Source organism: Tamandua tetradactyla, chromosome 15, assembly GCF_023851605.1.
Source record: "Tamandua tetradactyla isolate mTamTet1 chromosome 15, mTamTet1.pri, whole genome shotgun sequence".
In the NCBI taxonomy this organism is placed as follows: Eukaryota; Metazoa; Chordata; class Mammalia; order Pilosa; family Myrmecophagidae; genus Tamandua; species Tamandua tetradactyla.
This window is the reverse complement of record NC_135341.1, coordinates 4,961,338-4,977,463: the sequence shown is the minus strand read 5'-3', so window position 1 is coordinate 4,977,463 and position 16,126 is coordinate 4,961,338. Positions and strand designations below refer to the sequence as shown.

General features: G+C 37.4%; 1 protein-coding gene across 3 annotated transcripts in view; it reads right to left on the bottom strand.

Moving 5' to 3' along the window:
• Nucleotides 1-11,898, bottom strand: part of IL5RA (interleukin 5 receptor subunit alpha) — a 38,741-nt gene extending 26,843 nt beyond the window's left edge. Inside the window, exons 1-5 of one of the 3 annotated variants that reach the window (XM_077128660.1) lie at nucleotides 11,306-11,898; nucleotides 8,937-10,993; nucleotides 6,089-6,173; nucleotides 4,420-4,565; nucleotides 2,829-2,967 (exon numbers count right to left, since the gene is read on the bottom strand). In XM_077128660.1, coding sequence (XP_076984775.1) covers nucleotides 2,829-2,967; nucleotides 4,420-4,565; nucleotides 6,089-6,161 — 358 coding nt within the window. In that variant the 5' untranslated portion in view covers nucleotides 6,162-6,173; nucleotides 8,937-10,993; nucleotides 11,306-11,898. The remainder of the gene's footprint in view (nucleotides 1-2,828; nucleotides 2,968-4,419; nucleotides 4,566-6,088; nucleotides 6,174-8,936; nucleotides 10,994-11,305) is intronic. The other 2 variants (XM_077128661.1, XM_077128659.1) reach the window with 2 other exon arrangements.
• Between the last annotated feature and the right edge of the window lie 4,228 nt (nucleotides 11,899-16,126).

Below are 16,126 nucleotides of genomic sequence, written 5' to 3'. Positions count from 1 at the left end.
AGTATTTGCGAAGGGCCAACTTATTAAAGGGGACAAAGATAGAATTACAAAGCCCTAGCCTCTGACCTCAAATGGTTTTCATTTTCTTTGGAAGTAGGAGGAGAGTATGAAAGTTCAAGTCCAGTACACTGTCATACAATATATCCAACTTGGAGCTGGCATCTTGCAACCTCGGTGCTCTAACGCTGCCCTTGAAAATAACCAGCTGCAAGAATTTGACCTTCAACTCAATGTGGGGTCTCTCTTTTTCCAACTATAAATAAAAGGGATTCACTATTGTGTATGGATTTTCAGAGTGTTTAATCAGAACTATCACTGTATGCAAGTATTAGAAACACTAACTTTTCACTGGAGACCAATACAGAGACAGTGGGTTTTATCTTTCCTTATACCAGTTGGGTTTTTCTGTCTCAAAGTTCTGTCAGCAAAATTTTCTTCAATTCAGCATGAAAATCATAGAATTGAAAAAAATAATTCACAACCAACTACATGAAGGCATACTGCATCTAAAGCATGTGCTGTTTTTATGATGGATACAATAAAACATGAGGTCATGCCCTTGTCCCCAAGGGGCTTAGAGTCTGGTTGGGGTGGCAGCAATATTTATTTGTGAAAGATGAACAATGTAATGTAATATTTCCAATTGAGTTACCACCAAAGAATGAGTTCTGAAGAGGAAGAGAAGATAATTCAAAAAAGGACTTTGATGAAAAACAATTAAAAATGGGTGAAGGACTTTTGATGAAAAACACAATTAAGAACGAGTAAAGGACTTGAAAAGACATTTCTCCAAAGAAGATATACAGATGGACAATAAGTACTGAAAAGGTATTCACCATCATTAGCCATCAGGGTAATGCAAATCAAAACCCCAGAGAGATACCATTTCATATCCACAAGTACAGCTATTATTAAAAAAAACCGAAAATACCAAGTGTTGACCAGAGTAAGGAGAAGCCCGAACTCTCATACACTGCTGATGATGATATAAAATGGTGCAGCAGCTATGGAAAACAATGAGATGATTCCTCCAAAAGTGAAACATAGAATTACTATATGACCTAGCAATTCTACTCTTAGGTATATACCCAAAAGAACTGAAAACAGGGACTTAACCAGATATATACAATCATAGCAGCGTTATTGACAATGGAAAAAAGATGGAAACAACCCAAGAGTTCATCAACAGATTAATGGATAAATAAAATGTTATATCCATAAAACGGAGTATTATTCAGTTGTAAAAGGAAGGAAGTTATGATACATGCTGTAACATGGATCAATCTTGAAAACATTATGCTAAGTGAAACAGGCCAGATACCAAAGGACAAATATGATTCCACTTACATTAGCAAATTCATAGGAACAGGAAATAGATTAGAGGCTATCAGGGGCTGGGAGTAAAGGGGGATGGGGATTAATACTTATGGGTACTGAAAACTTTTGTTTGGGATGATAAAAGAGTTTTGGAAACGGATGGTGATGATAGCTGCACAACATTGCAAATGTAATAAATGTCATTGACTTGTACACTTAAAAATACTTCAAATGGGAAATTTTATGTTATATATATTTTACCGCAATAAAATTTTAAAAAACGGGTGAGGGTACAGCTTCATCGAGGAGGCAGCGCTTGATCTGGGCTTTAAAGTATGGGCAGGATTTAGTAAAGCAGGCATAGGAGATGAACACAGGACAGAAAGTATCCATGGAAGGATGGTACCAGGGTTTGAAGGTCATGGTTAAAAATCCATCTGAGAAGAACAGAGAGTTCACGTGGGACATGGTTAGTAAGATGTCTTGGAACTTAATTATAAGCAACCTGACTGGCCCAGATTTTGTTTTTTACCCTGTGGCCTTTGAGCAGGGGAGTGATGTTGGCAAGGATTTGCCAGGAGGAGTTATTGGATGGGTTGTGATAATCAGAAGTGATAACTATTGTGCTGGTTTGAAATGACGAATGTACCCTAGAAAAGCCATGTTTTAATCCTAGTCCCTTTTTGTAAAGGCAACTGTTTCTTCTAATCCCTATATAGTACTGCATGTTGGAAATTTTAATTAGATTATCTCCATGGAGATGTGACTCACTCAAGAGTAGGTGTTAAATTGGATTAGGTGGAGGCATGTCTCCACCCATTCCAGGTGGGGCTTGATTACTTTACTGGCATCCTATAAAAGAGGAAACATTTTGGAGAAAGCTTGAGATTCAGAGAGCACAGAGCAGAACAACATAGCCACGAGAAGCAGAGAGTCCTCCAACCAGTGACCTTTGGAGATGAAGAAGGAAAATGCCTCATGGGGAGCTTCATGAAAAAGGAAGCCAGGAGAGGAAGCTAGCAGATGATGCCGTGTTTGCCATGTGCCTTTCCGGATGAGAGAGAAACCCTGAACTTCATCGCCCTTCTTGAACCCAAGGTATCTGTCCCTGGATGCCTTAGATTGGACATTTCTATAGGCTTGTTTTAATTGGGATATTTTCTCAGCCTTAGAACTGTAAACTAGCAACTTATTAAATTCCCCTTTTAAAAACTAAAAGGGGTGGGGGCCATGGTGGCTCAGCAGGCAGAGTTCTTGCCTGCCATGCCGGAGACCCAGGTTCGATTCCTGATGCCAGCCCATGCAAAAAAAAAAAAAACCATTCCATTTCTGGTATATTGCATCTGGCAGCTAGCAAACTAGAACTGTCTTGGTCAGGATGCAGAAACATGGAAGGATTGACAGAATGAAGTGACTGACAAGATACAAGCAGAAGGAGTTGTTTATTTTTCTACTTTCCCACATCTGCAAAGCCTAACATATAACGGTGCATATTTAGAGACCTGCCTTACCTGGTGGGGCTTTAAGTTCAGCAGAAACCCAGCTGCTCTCTAGGGGGGAGGGGTGGTTCCAAAGGATCGCCTGCACACTTGCTGAAAAGCCTTTATGAAGGATGGTTACACATTTGCTTTCAGTGCTCTTGGTTTCATACTAAAAATAAAACCCACAAGGTATGATATGTAAAGGGGAAATAGCCTTATAAAGAGACTGAGTCTAACAAAACATGCATTTCTTCCACTTCTAAAACAGCACATAAATAAAATGCAATGAAATAGTTTTGCTAGAAAAAGTAAAAATAAAACCATCATTATCCTAAGATTATAATAATAAATTCCTCAATGACATGTGAACTCGGTCTTCTTATAAAGTACTTAAAGTATTATAGTTAAGACCCAAGTCCCCTTTGACCACCATCTCTGGCCCAGTCCCCATCCACAGAAGTAACTCTGATAGAAGAATCTCTAGAATTCCATATCGATTGAAAATAGTTAATCCTAATCGCTTCTCCCCTGTCTAATTTTGTTGCAGGCCGACTATGGTCCAGGTGCTTTAACATATTCCTGCAGTAAGCCTGAGATCCTGAGAAGTTAAATGACTGGTCCAAGGTCAGAAAGGCAGCCCCAAGGTCACAAGGATGGCTCGTGACTGAACCAGGATTCAAACGAGGTCTCTCTGACCCTGGACCCTGCCCTCTTCCCATTATACTTGGTTGTTCTCTTCTGTTTGGGGGCTACCTTAGAGGAAACATAAAATCAAGATCTAATCCACAAGCTTTAGAGAGTTTCAAAATTTCCTTTCCTTCTTTTATTTTATTGTAGTAGCATGCATAAGATAAAATTTCCCATTTTAGGAAATACTAGTGGTCAATGAGAGGAAGGGGTAGGAGGTATGGTACACATGAGTTTTTTCTGTTTTCTTTTTATTTCTTTTTCTGGAGTGATGCAAATATTCTAAAAAATCATTATGGTGATGAATATACAAATATGTGATGATATTGTGAACCATAGATTGTATACCATGCATAGAATGCTTGTATATTAAGAAAGTTTGAATTTGTATGTTGTTTCAGCAATAAAAATAGTTTAAAAAATAAATGAAAAAAATCAAAATGAAATTTCCCAATTTAGCTGTTTTTAAGTGTTCAATTCAAAGGTGTTAAATTACGTTCAAAGTGTTATGCTGCCATCACTGCCATCCATCCCCAAGACTTTTCATCACCCCAATCAGAAACTCCGTACCCATTAAGCAATAACCCCTCACACCCCACTCCCATTCCAGCCTCTGGCAACCTCAATCTACTTTCTGTCTTTTTCAATATGCTTATTCTAGATATTTCATGTAATAGGGGTCATCAGATTACATTTTCTTTCTTCAGTGAAAAGAACTGTCTCAAAGTTAGAATTTTCTGTGCTGCTGCTTAGTGCTAAGCCATTGTCTGACTCCAGTTCCTGGCAATGTCAACTGAGACACTATTCTACTGGAAATACAACAAAAAGCCCTTTAGTGGTTTGTTATTGTTACTTAGAATGGTATTTCAAAAAGAAAATGCAGACAGATGAGTATTTACTCTAAATAACGGTTGCCATTAGAACAAACACTTACATCGTCTTCTTGTGGTGCATTTATTTTCACCCGATATTCTAGATTAGCATTCCGTTGCTCTTGGTCAGGATTTGGTTCCCAGCTTAAAAGGACTTGAGCTAAACCGGTAACTCTAATGGTGAAATTGACAGGTGGCAGAAGTGAAACTGTTGATTAAAAGATAAAAGAAGCAGCACAATGTTCAATGGTTACATAGGCAGTGCTTTAAAACATTTAAAAATATGTGATTGTGTGGGATGGTATGTTTTTATGGCTATTAGAATGTTTAATATTGAAATAATTTTGGAAGGAGTTTCTTTAAAACTGATTCTACTTATTACCTTTTCCACCTTGTCCAGGTGTTCACCTAAAATAGCTCCGTGTTCTTTATTGAAATATTAACTGTTTACTATATTGGTATTCATTAAAACTGTAGTCTTCAAACTGAGTATCATTATCCATTAATGGGAAGTAATAATTTACTGGTTTGTGACTCGTTATTTTTTACCGACATAGAAGACAATAGAATGGAAAATACCTGGGTGCAGCAAATGTAAGAGGAACAGGTACTATTTCTAACACTCTTGTTTTTATCACCAAAATTCAGCTATATATTTGTATGTATACTGGTTCATGATATAAAATGTATTTATTTCTTATCATTCACAGTCAAAAAAAGTTTATGAGCAAAAATACTTAAAAGGGGCATTTCTAAAAAGAAAAGGTTTTTATCCGTAATGAAACATTCTCTGATTTTGCTTTCAAAATAAAACTTTTCTTTTAAATTACAAAATAAATGCCTGTTCACTGTAAGAATTTGGGAAAGCACAGATGAGCAAAAAGAAGAAAATCAAAAGTACCCATAATCCTAACCACTAAGAATGGCATTAACATGTGATACAAGCTCTTTCTTTTTTTTTCTGGGCACATATCTATATATGTGGGTAATTTTTTCAGACGAGTGAAACAGTATTGTTCACACAATTATGAGCCCTCTTACAGACAGTAAGAAGTCAGCATTTTCCTAAGACTGTCAATAGCCTTCCCATGACTCTCCATCCACATTTGCCACATAATGACTTCTAAGGTCTAAACTTCACCATTCAACATGGTGGCCATTGGCCTTATATACCTATTCAAATTTAACTTAATTTAATAAATAAGGCCAAATATTTATCACCTTGGCTGTGCCATTCATATTTCCCATGAAGAGACACAAGTAGCCAGTGGTTACAGCATTGAATGGTGCAGATATAGAACATTTCCAGTCATGGAACATTCTATTAGATGGAACTAGGTAGGGAATAGAGACCATTTGGCAGTTTTCATTTCCTAAATCCTGTTGTCATACCAAACCTCTAGATCAACAAATTTCTGATCAAAACAGAATGGAAGCTTCTTATTTCTTTGATCCAGAGGCCCTCAAACCATTTCTTTCCATGTGAAGATATTCCAGATGCAGCCATCAGCCCCCTTTATTCCATAGGGCTCACTGCACTCTACTCTCTTAAAATATAGCTCGTGTAAAGGGTTTGCATTCTGGTAAAGATAGATATCTTATCTGCTTAAAAAAAAATCTACATGGAGTTTCCTAATTGAGCATTTATTTGGGGGAAAATAAAGGTATGCTTTCGTAAAATGTATTCATTTTTTAAAAGAGACATTCTTGAATTGAATTTAATCTCCTTACATTTTTTATCAGAACATAGGTCGGCTTCCAAAATCGCTGTGACCCCAAAAACAAACAGAACGGCCATTGCCATGATGATCACATCCTACAGAAATGAGAGAGATCAAAATCCACATCACCTCCTGTTACCACATTTAAGAAAAAACAAAAGCTACTTCCTAATGTAAGATGAGGTCACTTAGCCACTTAACAAGCATTTATGAAATATCTGCTACATGTTAGAAATACAGATAAGAACAAATCTTGGACTTTGTACTTCAAATGTAGATTCATACATAGTCTGAGAGGCAGAATGGAATGTAAATAAATCATTATAGTCCAGTCTAAAAATTGTTCCAGTAAAGGTGTATGTGGGAAACAGTAGGTGCAGAGCGAATTCTAAATTGACTTTTACAGGGTGAAGTAGAGTTCTTGAGACATACAAGCAGGGAATACACAGAATTTCCAAATTTGGGAGAGAAAAAAGTAATCAGTAGAGGGTTGGCATTCAACAGGAGCCCAGAACATATGTTTGAACAGTGAAAATTCTAGGCAAAGTTAATAAAACTGAAAAGAAACATTACCATTTTCACAAATGAATATTTAAATATGAGGCATCGTGACAATGCGCTCAACTCTAAAGCAATTGCAAGGAGTGGATTTGTGATAGTTTGAGTTTTGAAGAGGCAGGATTTTTGATGAACCCCCATGGGAACAGGCCACAAAATAAATTGTAGACATAGTAATAGATCTCAAGAAGATAAAAACTTCCTACCTGGAACAACTGGGGGGTAAAAAATGAATCTAGAGTAGAAATGTTATAATTCAGTGTGGCAGTGTGAAAAGCTGATAAGCCACACTGTTTGAGAGTAAGTCAAGTACCAACATTTTGTTTTACATGTGGCTTCTTGGAAATTGTGTATTTGAAATCTTGAGTTTTTCCTCTGCAAATTTTGAAAGGCATTTTTCATACGAAAACTTTGAGGAAAAAATAATACACATGGCTGCAGTAAGTGTTACAGAACATTGTGTGCTAGACTAAACACTACAGAACATTTCTTACTGTCTCTATGATCTCCTCCCAATGATTTCATAAGGAGCTCATGTTTTAGTATCCAATTTACGATGACGGAAAGGAGGCTGAGAGGGTAAATAATTGGCCAGAAATCAAACAGCTGGTAAGTAAAAACTCAGATCCCATCTCAGATCTTCTGACAGCAAAACATGTACTGTCAGCAAAACGTTGCTTTGGATTTAAGTTCTCTGTCGCATTATCATTTAATACTAAATTTTGGCATATAATTTTCAATTTAAAAATTTATTAAAATGTCTTGGAATTTACCAAATTTATTACCAGTAGAAGAAGTACAGAAGATAGGCCATGGCTGAACGTGATACTGTTGGGAAGTAATACAAAATGCTGTTACTTCATTATTACTTCTTAACTATGAAATTAATAAAATGGCACAAGGAAAGAAACAGCATATAAATCACTTGATTCTTTTTTAAAATAATCCTATGTATTGCTAATAGGAATTAGGCCAATTTTGATTTTAAAATAATACTTTTGTTTATGATGATCTACAACCTGTAGAAAAATCATTTTTTAAACAACAAAAACAAGTTCTCTAATTTTTTTTCAAAATTTTCAACAAGAACTTTTACGAATTAAAAGGAAGCATTAGTAATTTACAAAGCTGAGAAGCAAAGATAAAAAACCTCTTAAAAAACAGTAATAACGAAGACAGCTTCCTCTTCAAGTTATGAAGGTGATTTCTTTGTGATGTCAGCATTTCCTGAGATGATACCAAATGAGCTCTAACTTTGCACTAATTTTCAATTAGTGGAAGGAATTCTAGATCAGTAAAGGATGCAAAATGGATATTCCTTAGTGATTTTCACTGGCTGGAAAGTAAGTAGTGTGTTATAATCATACTTGTAAAAATAATAAAGATCTAGTTATCCTTTGCAAATAAGTTGTTGAAGTAAGTAATGAAACTGTTGAATAACTCAATGTGGGCACAATTTAATATATTACATAACCGAGCACTTCCCTAGAATTTGCCATCTACTTTGATTTGATAGCTGCTATTTTATTAATGTTTTCCATAGAATATTTGTAATGTTTTTTCACTTCTCATCACATTTTCTATTCAAAAAGATATCTTTGAAAGAAAATCAGTTGTCCTATAGATAACATAAGATACTCAAATAGAAGTTTAAAATGGATGATATATATATCAAAACATTACCAAAAACGACACATATTTTTAGTGTGCCATTAGTCACGGCTGTGAGTCATTGGAGCTCCTACATTTGAACCGATGTTTTCTCTAATTCTGTTCACGCTCTGCTCTTTCCCTGAAAGCACCTCCAGCCTGGCCCATGGCTCCCTGATGCTTCTGGTCCCAAGCCCAGCAAACTCCCCTACTAGAAAAACAATTCAAGCAAATCTCTTTGGGCCATCTCCTTCATGGAAAGAGTAATACACTCTTACATAGATGTCAGCAGGACAATATTTCATTGTTCAAAAATAGACCTACCTCACCAACATAAAAAATGTATCTAAATGGCAGTATATTCAACTACTTCTTCCTCTCATGGCTACCAATTAATATCCAGAAGAAAACCATTACATTGTTAAAATAGGGTTTAAATTAAGCAAAGTGAAGCAAGCACAGATTGCCTACCTGCAATCTTCCAGGAACTGTACGTACCCTCAGTTCCAAACAGCAAGAACTACTTGTTCATGTGACATTTCACTGAGTTGATCTAAAATTTCTTGAGTGCTTTCTGGGAAAGCACTTCTGATAGATGGTATACTCTTTGAAATCTGGGCAAAAATAGGAGGACAATCTCTTGCACTTACCAGATGTCTCTAGAAAGTCATTTGGGTAAAGTTTTGATATCTAGCGATGGATTTCCCCAGTGTTCCTGAGAATCAGTCAAATTCTACTGAAGTTCAGACTTGTTGATATAAATATTGTCCCAGTTTTTTTCCTTCAAAATTATTTTTAAGTCTTGGGAATTAGTTTTTATGACCACAGCTGTATTTGCAGTCCTGGGTTCAGAGCCTTTTTGAGTCAGCTGTGGTGACACCTAATTCCAGACTCAACCTCAGTGGACAGAAATTGAAAAGCAAGTGGGAGGATTCATGCTCTGTTAGGCTCATCAGTGCTCTCAAAGGAACGACTTTACTTTTTAACTTCCTCTTTTTTTTCCTACAACGTAGCCAGCAATAAAGCCTATCTCCTGGGGGATGAAGCATAAATAAATAAATAAACCAAGATGTAAAATGCATGCTACATGTTTGGCTAAGTATACTGCAGGCCCCCAAATGAAAAACCATGCACACTCCTAACAATGCAAATGAATATTAAGGATCAGTTCCAACATACTGCTTTTTTTTTTTTACTATTCTTGCACCTCCGATTAATTTTCTAAAATATAATTCATAGGTTCAAAATGTAGCCACACACCTAAAAGATTGTCAGCCCAGGTGTCAATGGCGCTGCATCTCTGAGTATTTGGAAAATGGATGAAGTTTTCTACAAAGATCCCAATAGGTAAATGTCTACCCACTAATCACACATGGCATGACCTGTCACCCCACATCCTTGCTTCCGCACTCCTGGGTATACCTGTCTAGGGATGATCATCTTGTATCCATCCAGGACTCAACAAAGGGGTGCAAGGACCACGTCTTTCATGTCTGCGTCTGTGTCCGTAGCTGCAGCCCTAGCACCTTGCATGCAGTCAGGCAAAGGCAGATGAGTTCAAGTAGAGATAGAGGCAAAAGAGTACAAAACCCTTGACAAATCAAGCTATGTCTGCTAAAACTAGCAAAGGAACAAGTTGTGCACTCTGGAGTGCAGCAGGGTTGGTGAACATGTAGCAAACCTGGTTTGTTTGGCAGAAGCTATGATATTTTCATGCCTTGACTAAAAATTTCCCCAAGCAGCACTTCAAGTAATGAAAACAAAGGAGGTGATTAGATTTCCAAATGTTTTGAATGTTCCAAAATTTATGTTTTGAAATGAAAACTCTTAACATATAGTTTAATTCATTTTTAAAAACTACAAAAGAGGGTATGATTTTTTTTCACTAAGTTGAAATCCTATCAGATGAAGAAATGTTTAGTATGATAATTCATTAAATTGGGTATCAAGTATATTACTGATACTGGTACCAAGTACATTAAATTATTCAGTGTGGGCATCAAGTACATTATTCAAAAGGTTATAGAAGCACAGTCACTTTTCACATGTTCATGAAATTTAGGCTCATGGATTATTGAGATATTCTGATCTTTCTTTCCTTCATTCTCTCCTTCCCTTTTTTTTGTTCCATTCCATTTCTTCTGTCTACATAGGAAATATTTATTTAGTTTGCTTTGAGTAAATACTTAAGTTAGTGAGCTTAAAATCAAATGAGATATTTCAGCAAATTTTTGAGCATTTTATATAAAAGCAAAACAATATTTGAAATCCCAGAACCCCAGGAGAAACAAAAAGTAGAATGTCCTTAGTTAGATGCAGTGCAATCATCTCCTTTTTAAATTTTTTATTGTGAAAAATAACATATATACAATAAAAAAACCCCAATAAATTTCAAAGCACACTGCAATAATTAGTTGTAGAACAGAATTCAGATTTTGATAAATCATCTCCTTTTTAATTGCTTCTTAAATCTTTAGCTTTCTTAATTTAACTCTCAAACTTTCTATCCAAGGGATCTTATATTCTACACCTCTATTTTCTAACTCTTATATTTTCCAGGAAATCTTGACAGAACATATTCTCTCATCTTAATTCCATAAAGTATCTGGAGCAGTGGAAAGCAAGTGTGTTATATAGGCATCAACAAAAAGTATAGACGTTATTTTAACGTGACTCACCTAATCAGGTATTTGTACACATCAGTTACCTAAACCAAAATACAAGAAAAGAATGCTATAACAAGAATCGACATCATAGCCTAATACAAGTTTTATAGCACCATTTAGTCCTGCCTCTGCTAATAATAGAGTTATAAGTGGTTTTGTTTCCCCTTTCATTATTTAATGTCTTGCCATATATTAGCAGATCAATCTTTCTCGCTTCTTCTATCTCCCCCCACCGTGCTCCCATGAAATGAAATTATTAAGAGGTGGAGCACAGAGTATTATTAGAGGAAATGTCATAGAAAAAAAATTATGTGATCAGTCTGTAATAAAGCAAGCATTTGATCCCTACTTACTGAGATGTGCAGTGTCCATGCGATCGGTAGCAGCAGGGACATTGAAAATGAACCTTCTCTCTGGGTGCACGTTCAGACAGAGAGGCGGTTTGTTGCTGTTTCATCATCCCAGCTGTGATGGTTAAAAATTCACAGGCTGATCTTTTACAATGGAATGACCACTCGACTTCTGTAAGCAATCACCAAGGAGGATTTGTAAGAGAGCAATTATACGTGAGCCTTAACTGCAACTCCCCATGACTAAACTGTTGACAAATGAAAGAATCTCTTGCCCAGATAGCTGCTATCTGATAACTGTCTAGTCTGCATTTTCACTCTCTTGCAGAAATGTTTTACTCTATTCAGAAATTGAAATTAACTTTTACTCCTGGGTGACAAGGTAATCAAGTTTTCTGTAGGTACTCTAAGGTTTTTCTTTTTGCATTTCATTCAACTAGAGTCTTTAGTGTGCCTCTAACACCTACTCCAAAGCAAGGCGCATGATTTGACAAGAAACGGGGCAGAGGGAGTGTGCCTCTCCTTCCTCACTAACCCTTAGCAGCTGTCCTCAGCCTTTAGGGGATGCCCTTGGCCCTTCTCTGCTTTGTTAGCATGCCCTGTCTCCTCAAGTACACATGTGGGGGGGGAAGTGATTTGGCTGTGATAGGCTGCTGGTGTCTGCTCCTGGGCTCATCGTTCACCACTTGCGACTGCGGCAGTGTTGACGTGCAGCTCGCCACCGGACTTCCCCTCACGTCATCTCTTACTGCCCGGTGTAGCACCTTGTGTCCTCAGTATGCTTCGATTTAAGTAAACCTTATTATATTTTCTTGCTTTTTGTCCCACTTCTATCTCAGGCATTCCTGAGTGAAGCTGAGTTTAAAACAATGGGCTATCCTAGTAACCCTAAAGAACACTAGGGCTCTATCTGAGATTCTACAAAGGTTCCATGCACTATGATTACTTTCCAGAAACCTACAACCTCCAGATGGGTTCATAGGCCAGATAAGTCCTGAAACTCAGAAGCACCAGCCTCTCCAGAACATCACCTAGTTCCATCCCTCTAGTCCATGTTATTGACAGCCATTTCCAACATGAAAAAGTTAGAATGGGCATAGCCCAAATACCCCTAAAGAGTGGGAGAAAACTCAAAGGAGGAGAAGTTATAACAGAGAAGATAGGAGTAACAAAGGAGTGTGACTGCTGAATCATGATATTGGTATTTCTTCTGTCTCAAGTGTCTTAGAGCAATTAGACGGAAAAACCTAAAATTTGTGGAACTGTAACCCATACCAACCTCTGAAATCTGTGCTACAACTAATTGTTGCTTTTTAAAATATATGTTATTTTTCACAATAAAAAAGAGAACGGGTTATGTGCTACAGCATGGATGAACCTTGAAGACAATATGTTGAGTGAAATAAGCCAGACACAAAACAGACCTGTATTGTAGGATCTCACCTATATGAAATACCTAGAAGAAGCAAGCTTCTTAGAGACAGATGGTGGTCTATAGGTTGAGGGAGGGGGAGCCAGTCAAGAAGGAGGAGTTAAAGGTTAATAGGCAAGGTTTCATTTGAGGTGGTAAAAAAACAAAAACAGCAGTGATCCATTTTGGTGATGGTAGAACAATATTGTGAGCAGAATTAATACCACTGCATTGTACATGTGAATGTGGCTAAGATGGGAACTTTCAATTGTATATTTGTCACTACAGTAAAATGTTTTTTAAAAAAGAGAATGTGCTAGGGCATAAAACAGATAATAATGGTTTTTAATATATTATTATGTAATCTCTATATTAGTATATAATATATTACCTGAGCCAGATATTAGTACTTGCTTTTGAAAGGCGATCTTCAGGTTTAACCTAAAATGAGTGATTATAAACCAGTGCAGAGATATTGGTTGCAGAGGGACCAAGGGCCTCTCACAGCAGACTCAGGTAGGTAGTAAGCCAGGTGTTTTAGTTTGTAAAAGCTGCTGGAATGCAATATAACAGAAACAGAATGGCTTTTTAAAAGGGGAATTTATTAAGTTGCAAATTTACAGTTCTAAGGCTGTGAAAATGTCCAGACTAAGGCATCCAGGGAAACATACCTTGATTCAAGAAAGGCCAAAGAGTCTTGAACAGCTCTGTCAGCTGGAAAGGCACATAGTGACATCTGCTCGCCTTCTCTTCCTGCTTCTTGTTTCAGGAAGATCCTCCAGAGTTGCTGGAGACACATCTCAATAGAAACCATCTAATCAAAAGTTACCACCCACAACCAGGTGGGTCACATCTCCATGGAAACAATAAAAAAGATCTCACCCAGCAATATTGAATGAGGATTAAAGAGCACAGCTTTTAAGTTTAACTGGCACACTAGGTTAGGTCAATGGTTGTTGGCAATGTAATAAACAGTGGGTGCCCCTAACCAAACTTCCTGAGAATTCCTGTGGATGTATTATGCAAGTTCAGTGTATGTGCTTGGGGGCCCCAAGTAGCTATTCTAGTAGTTACCAAAATGAAACCAGATCAATCATCATTCAGTGATCTGAAAAACATGCTTTTCCTTGGGGGAAGGAGAAGTAAAACAAGGAACAGAGAGAGAGAGATCCATGTATTTGCTAAGAGGTACACACGAAATTTTAGATGTAGTGTCTGCCATCTGGTCTACTCTTTAAAATTCAGCACCTTTAATTCTGGAGGAAGCACATTATTCACTAAAGAACCAGAAAAAAAAATAGTTTCTCATCATTGTCAGGGCAATAATTTCTAGCCTGAAAACGTGCTTTATGTTCCCTCTGTGCCTTACATTCATTTAGTCAAACAATATTTATTGAATGCACCTCTGCACAATGCCAAGCCCTGTTAAACATATAAAGAAAGGTAGACCTGGCAACCACTTTAGGTGTCACCTCCCAGGGTATGGGATCTTTTCTCAACTATGCCATAAAAAGAACCGCGAGCTCCCATTTGGTCTCCATACCCTAGTTCTGTATGAGCCCAAAGGAAAACAAGGCTTCATATAGTTCGTGGCAAAAATTCTCTTCTTTAGAGTAAAATGTATATATATCCAAAGATAGTAATCCTGGAAAAATCTCAAAAATGTTTTTCCTAAAAAGTGAAATAAAATCTACCTGTATCCTTTAGGAAACAAAACAATGTAGATTTAGCCAGAAAGCATAGGTGAAAACATAAACAGTAGTAACAGCGAAATTGAGATTCAAAGGCTCCAGCTTGAACTCTGGTTATAAGGGCTTATCAAATGTATCTATTTCTAGGAATCCATCCCATGGAAATAATGTGAAATGTAGACCACTAAAAAGAGAAATTCATTGCACCTTTACTTGTAATAGTGAAAGTAATCCATGAATGGTTAAAAAATATATGCATAGCTTCTCAAGATTTAAATATTATGTATAAATTAATATTAGAAAGAGTGTTTGTAAAGAACTTTTAATGAGTTACTTATTATGATAAATGAAAACAGTAGGAATATATCTATGGCATATATAAAATCTCATTTTTTTCACATGTAGGAAAAAGCTAAACTGATAGAAGCAGTTACCTCTAAGTGGTGGGTGTATCAGCTATTGCTACTGAGCAAACAACCACAAACAACTCAGTGGTAAACAGTGATAAGCATTTATTTCTTGTCTATGTGTCTGAGTTTGGGCTGGGGTCTGGCTATCTTGGGCAGGGTTCAGCTGGGCTTGGCTCCAGACCACAGAGTACATCCAAGTCTGTTCCCCCATCATTCACCAGGGGCCAGCAGAATACTCAAGGCACATTCTTTTGAGGGTAATCAAGATCAATCACACAAGTGCATTTCAAACATCTGCTCATATCGCATTCACTGATCTTCTGGGTCAATTCCAGTTTTGTCAGCTGCAAGGTTGCAAATCATCTGAAGCCATGCACGTGCGTGAGTGGAGGGAGATGGATTTGTTTCCAGCATAAGTCAAGAGAGCAAAAGCTGTGTTTTCTTGAGAGCTGTGTGTTGTGGTGTGCATTGGGGAGTGTTACAGTTCATCCTGTGATTTGTAGCCCACTCTTACCTCCCTACCCCCACCCCAGAGACAAGGGTCATTTCAATAGGAAAGATGGAGAAGAAATCTGCTTTGGAGAGGCAGAGGATATCTTGTGTTGCTCAGATGTGCCCTCTCTCTGTCTAAGCCCAACTCTGCAAGTAAAATCATTACCCTCCCCCATATGTAGGATGTAACATCTTGGAGTGAAAGTCTCCCTGGCAACGTGGGACATGACTCCCAGAGATAAGCCTGGCCCCTGGCACCATGGGATTGACAATCCCTTCCTGACTAAAAGGGGGAAAATAATTGTAACAAATAAGGTGTCAGTGGCTGAGAGAATTCAAATAGAGTCGAGAAGTTATTCTGGAGGCTACTCTTACACAGCTTCAGCTATCTAACATGGTTTGCCAAACCCAACCAAAGCCTTTCCTACCAACCCTAAAGAGCACTTAGGGCTCTATCTGAGATTCTACAAAGGTTCCACGCACTGTGATAACTTTCCAGAAACCCACAACCTTCAGAAGGGTTCCCAGGCCAGCTAAGTCCTGAAACTCAGAGGCACAAGCCTCTCCAGAACATCAACTAGTTGCAACCCCCATCCTATATTATCTCAACCCTTTCCAACATGAAAAAATTAGCATGGGCATAGCCCAAATACCCCTAAAGAGTGGGAGAAAACTGAAAGGAGAAGGAGAAGTTATAACAGAGAAGATAGGATTTAACAAACGAGTATGACTGCTGAATCATTATATTGATATTTCTTTTAGTCTCCAGTGTCTTAATGCAGCCAGAAGGAAGAACCTAAAATTGTGGAGGCTCTGAAAT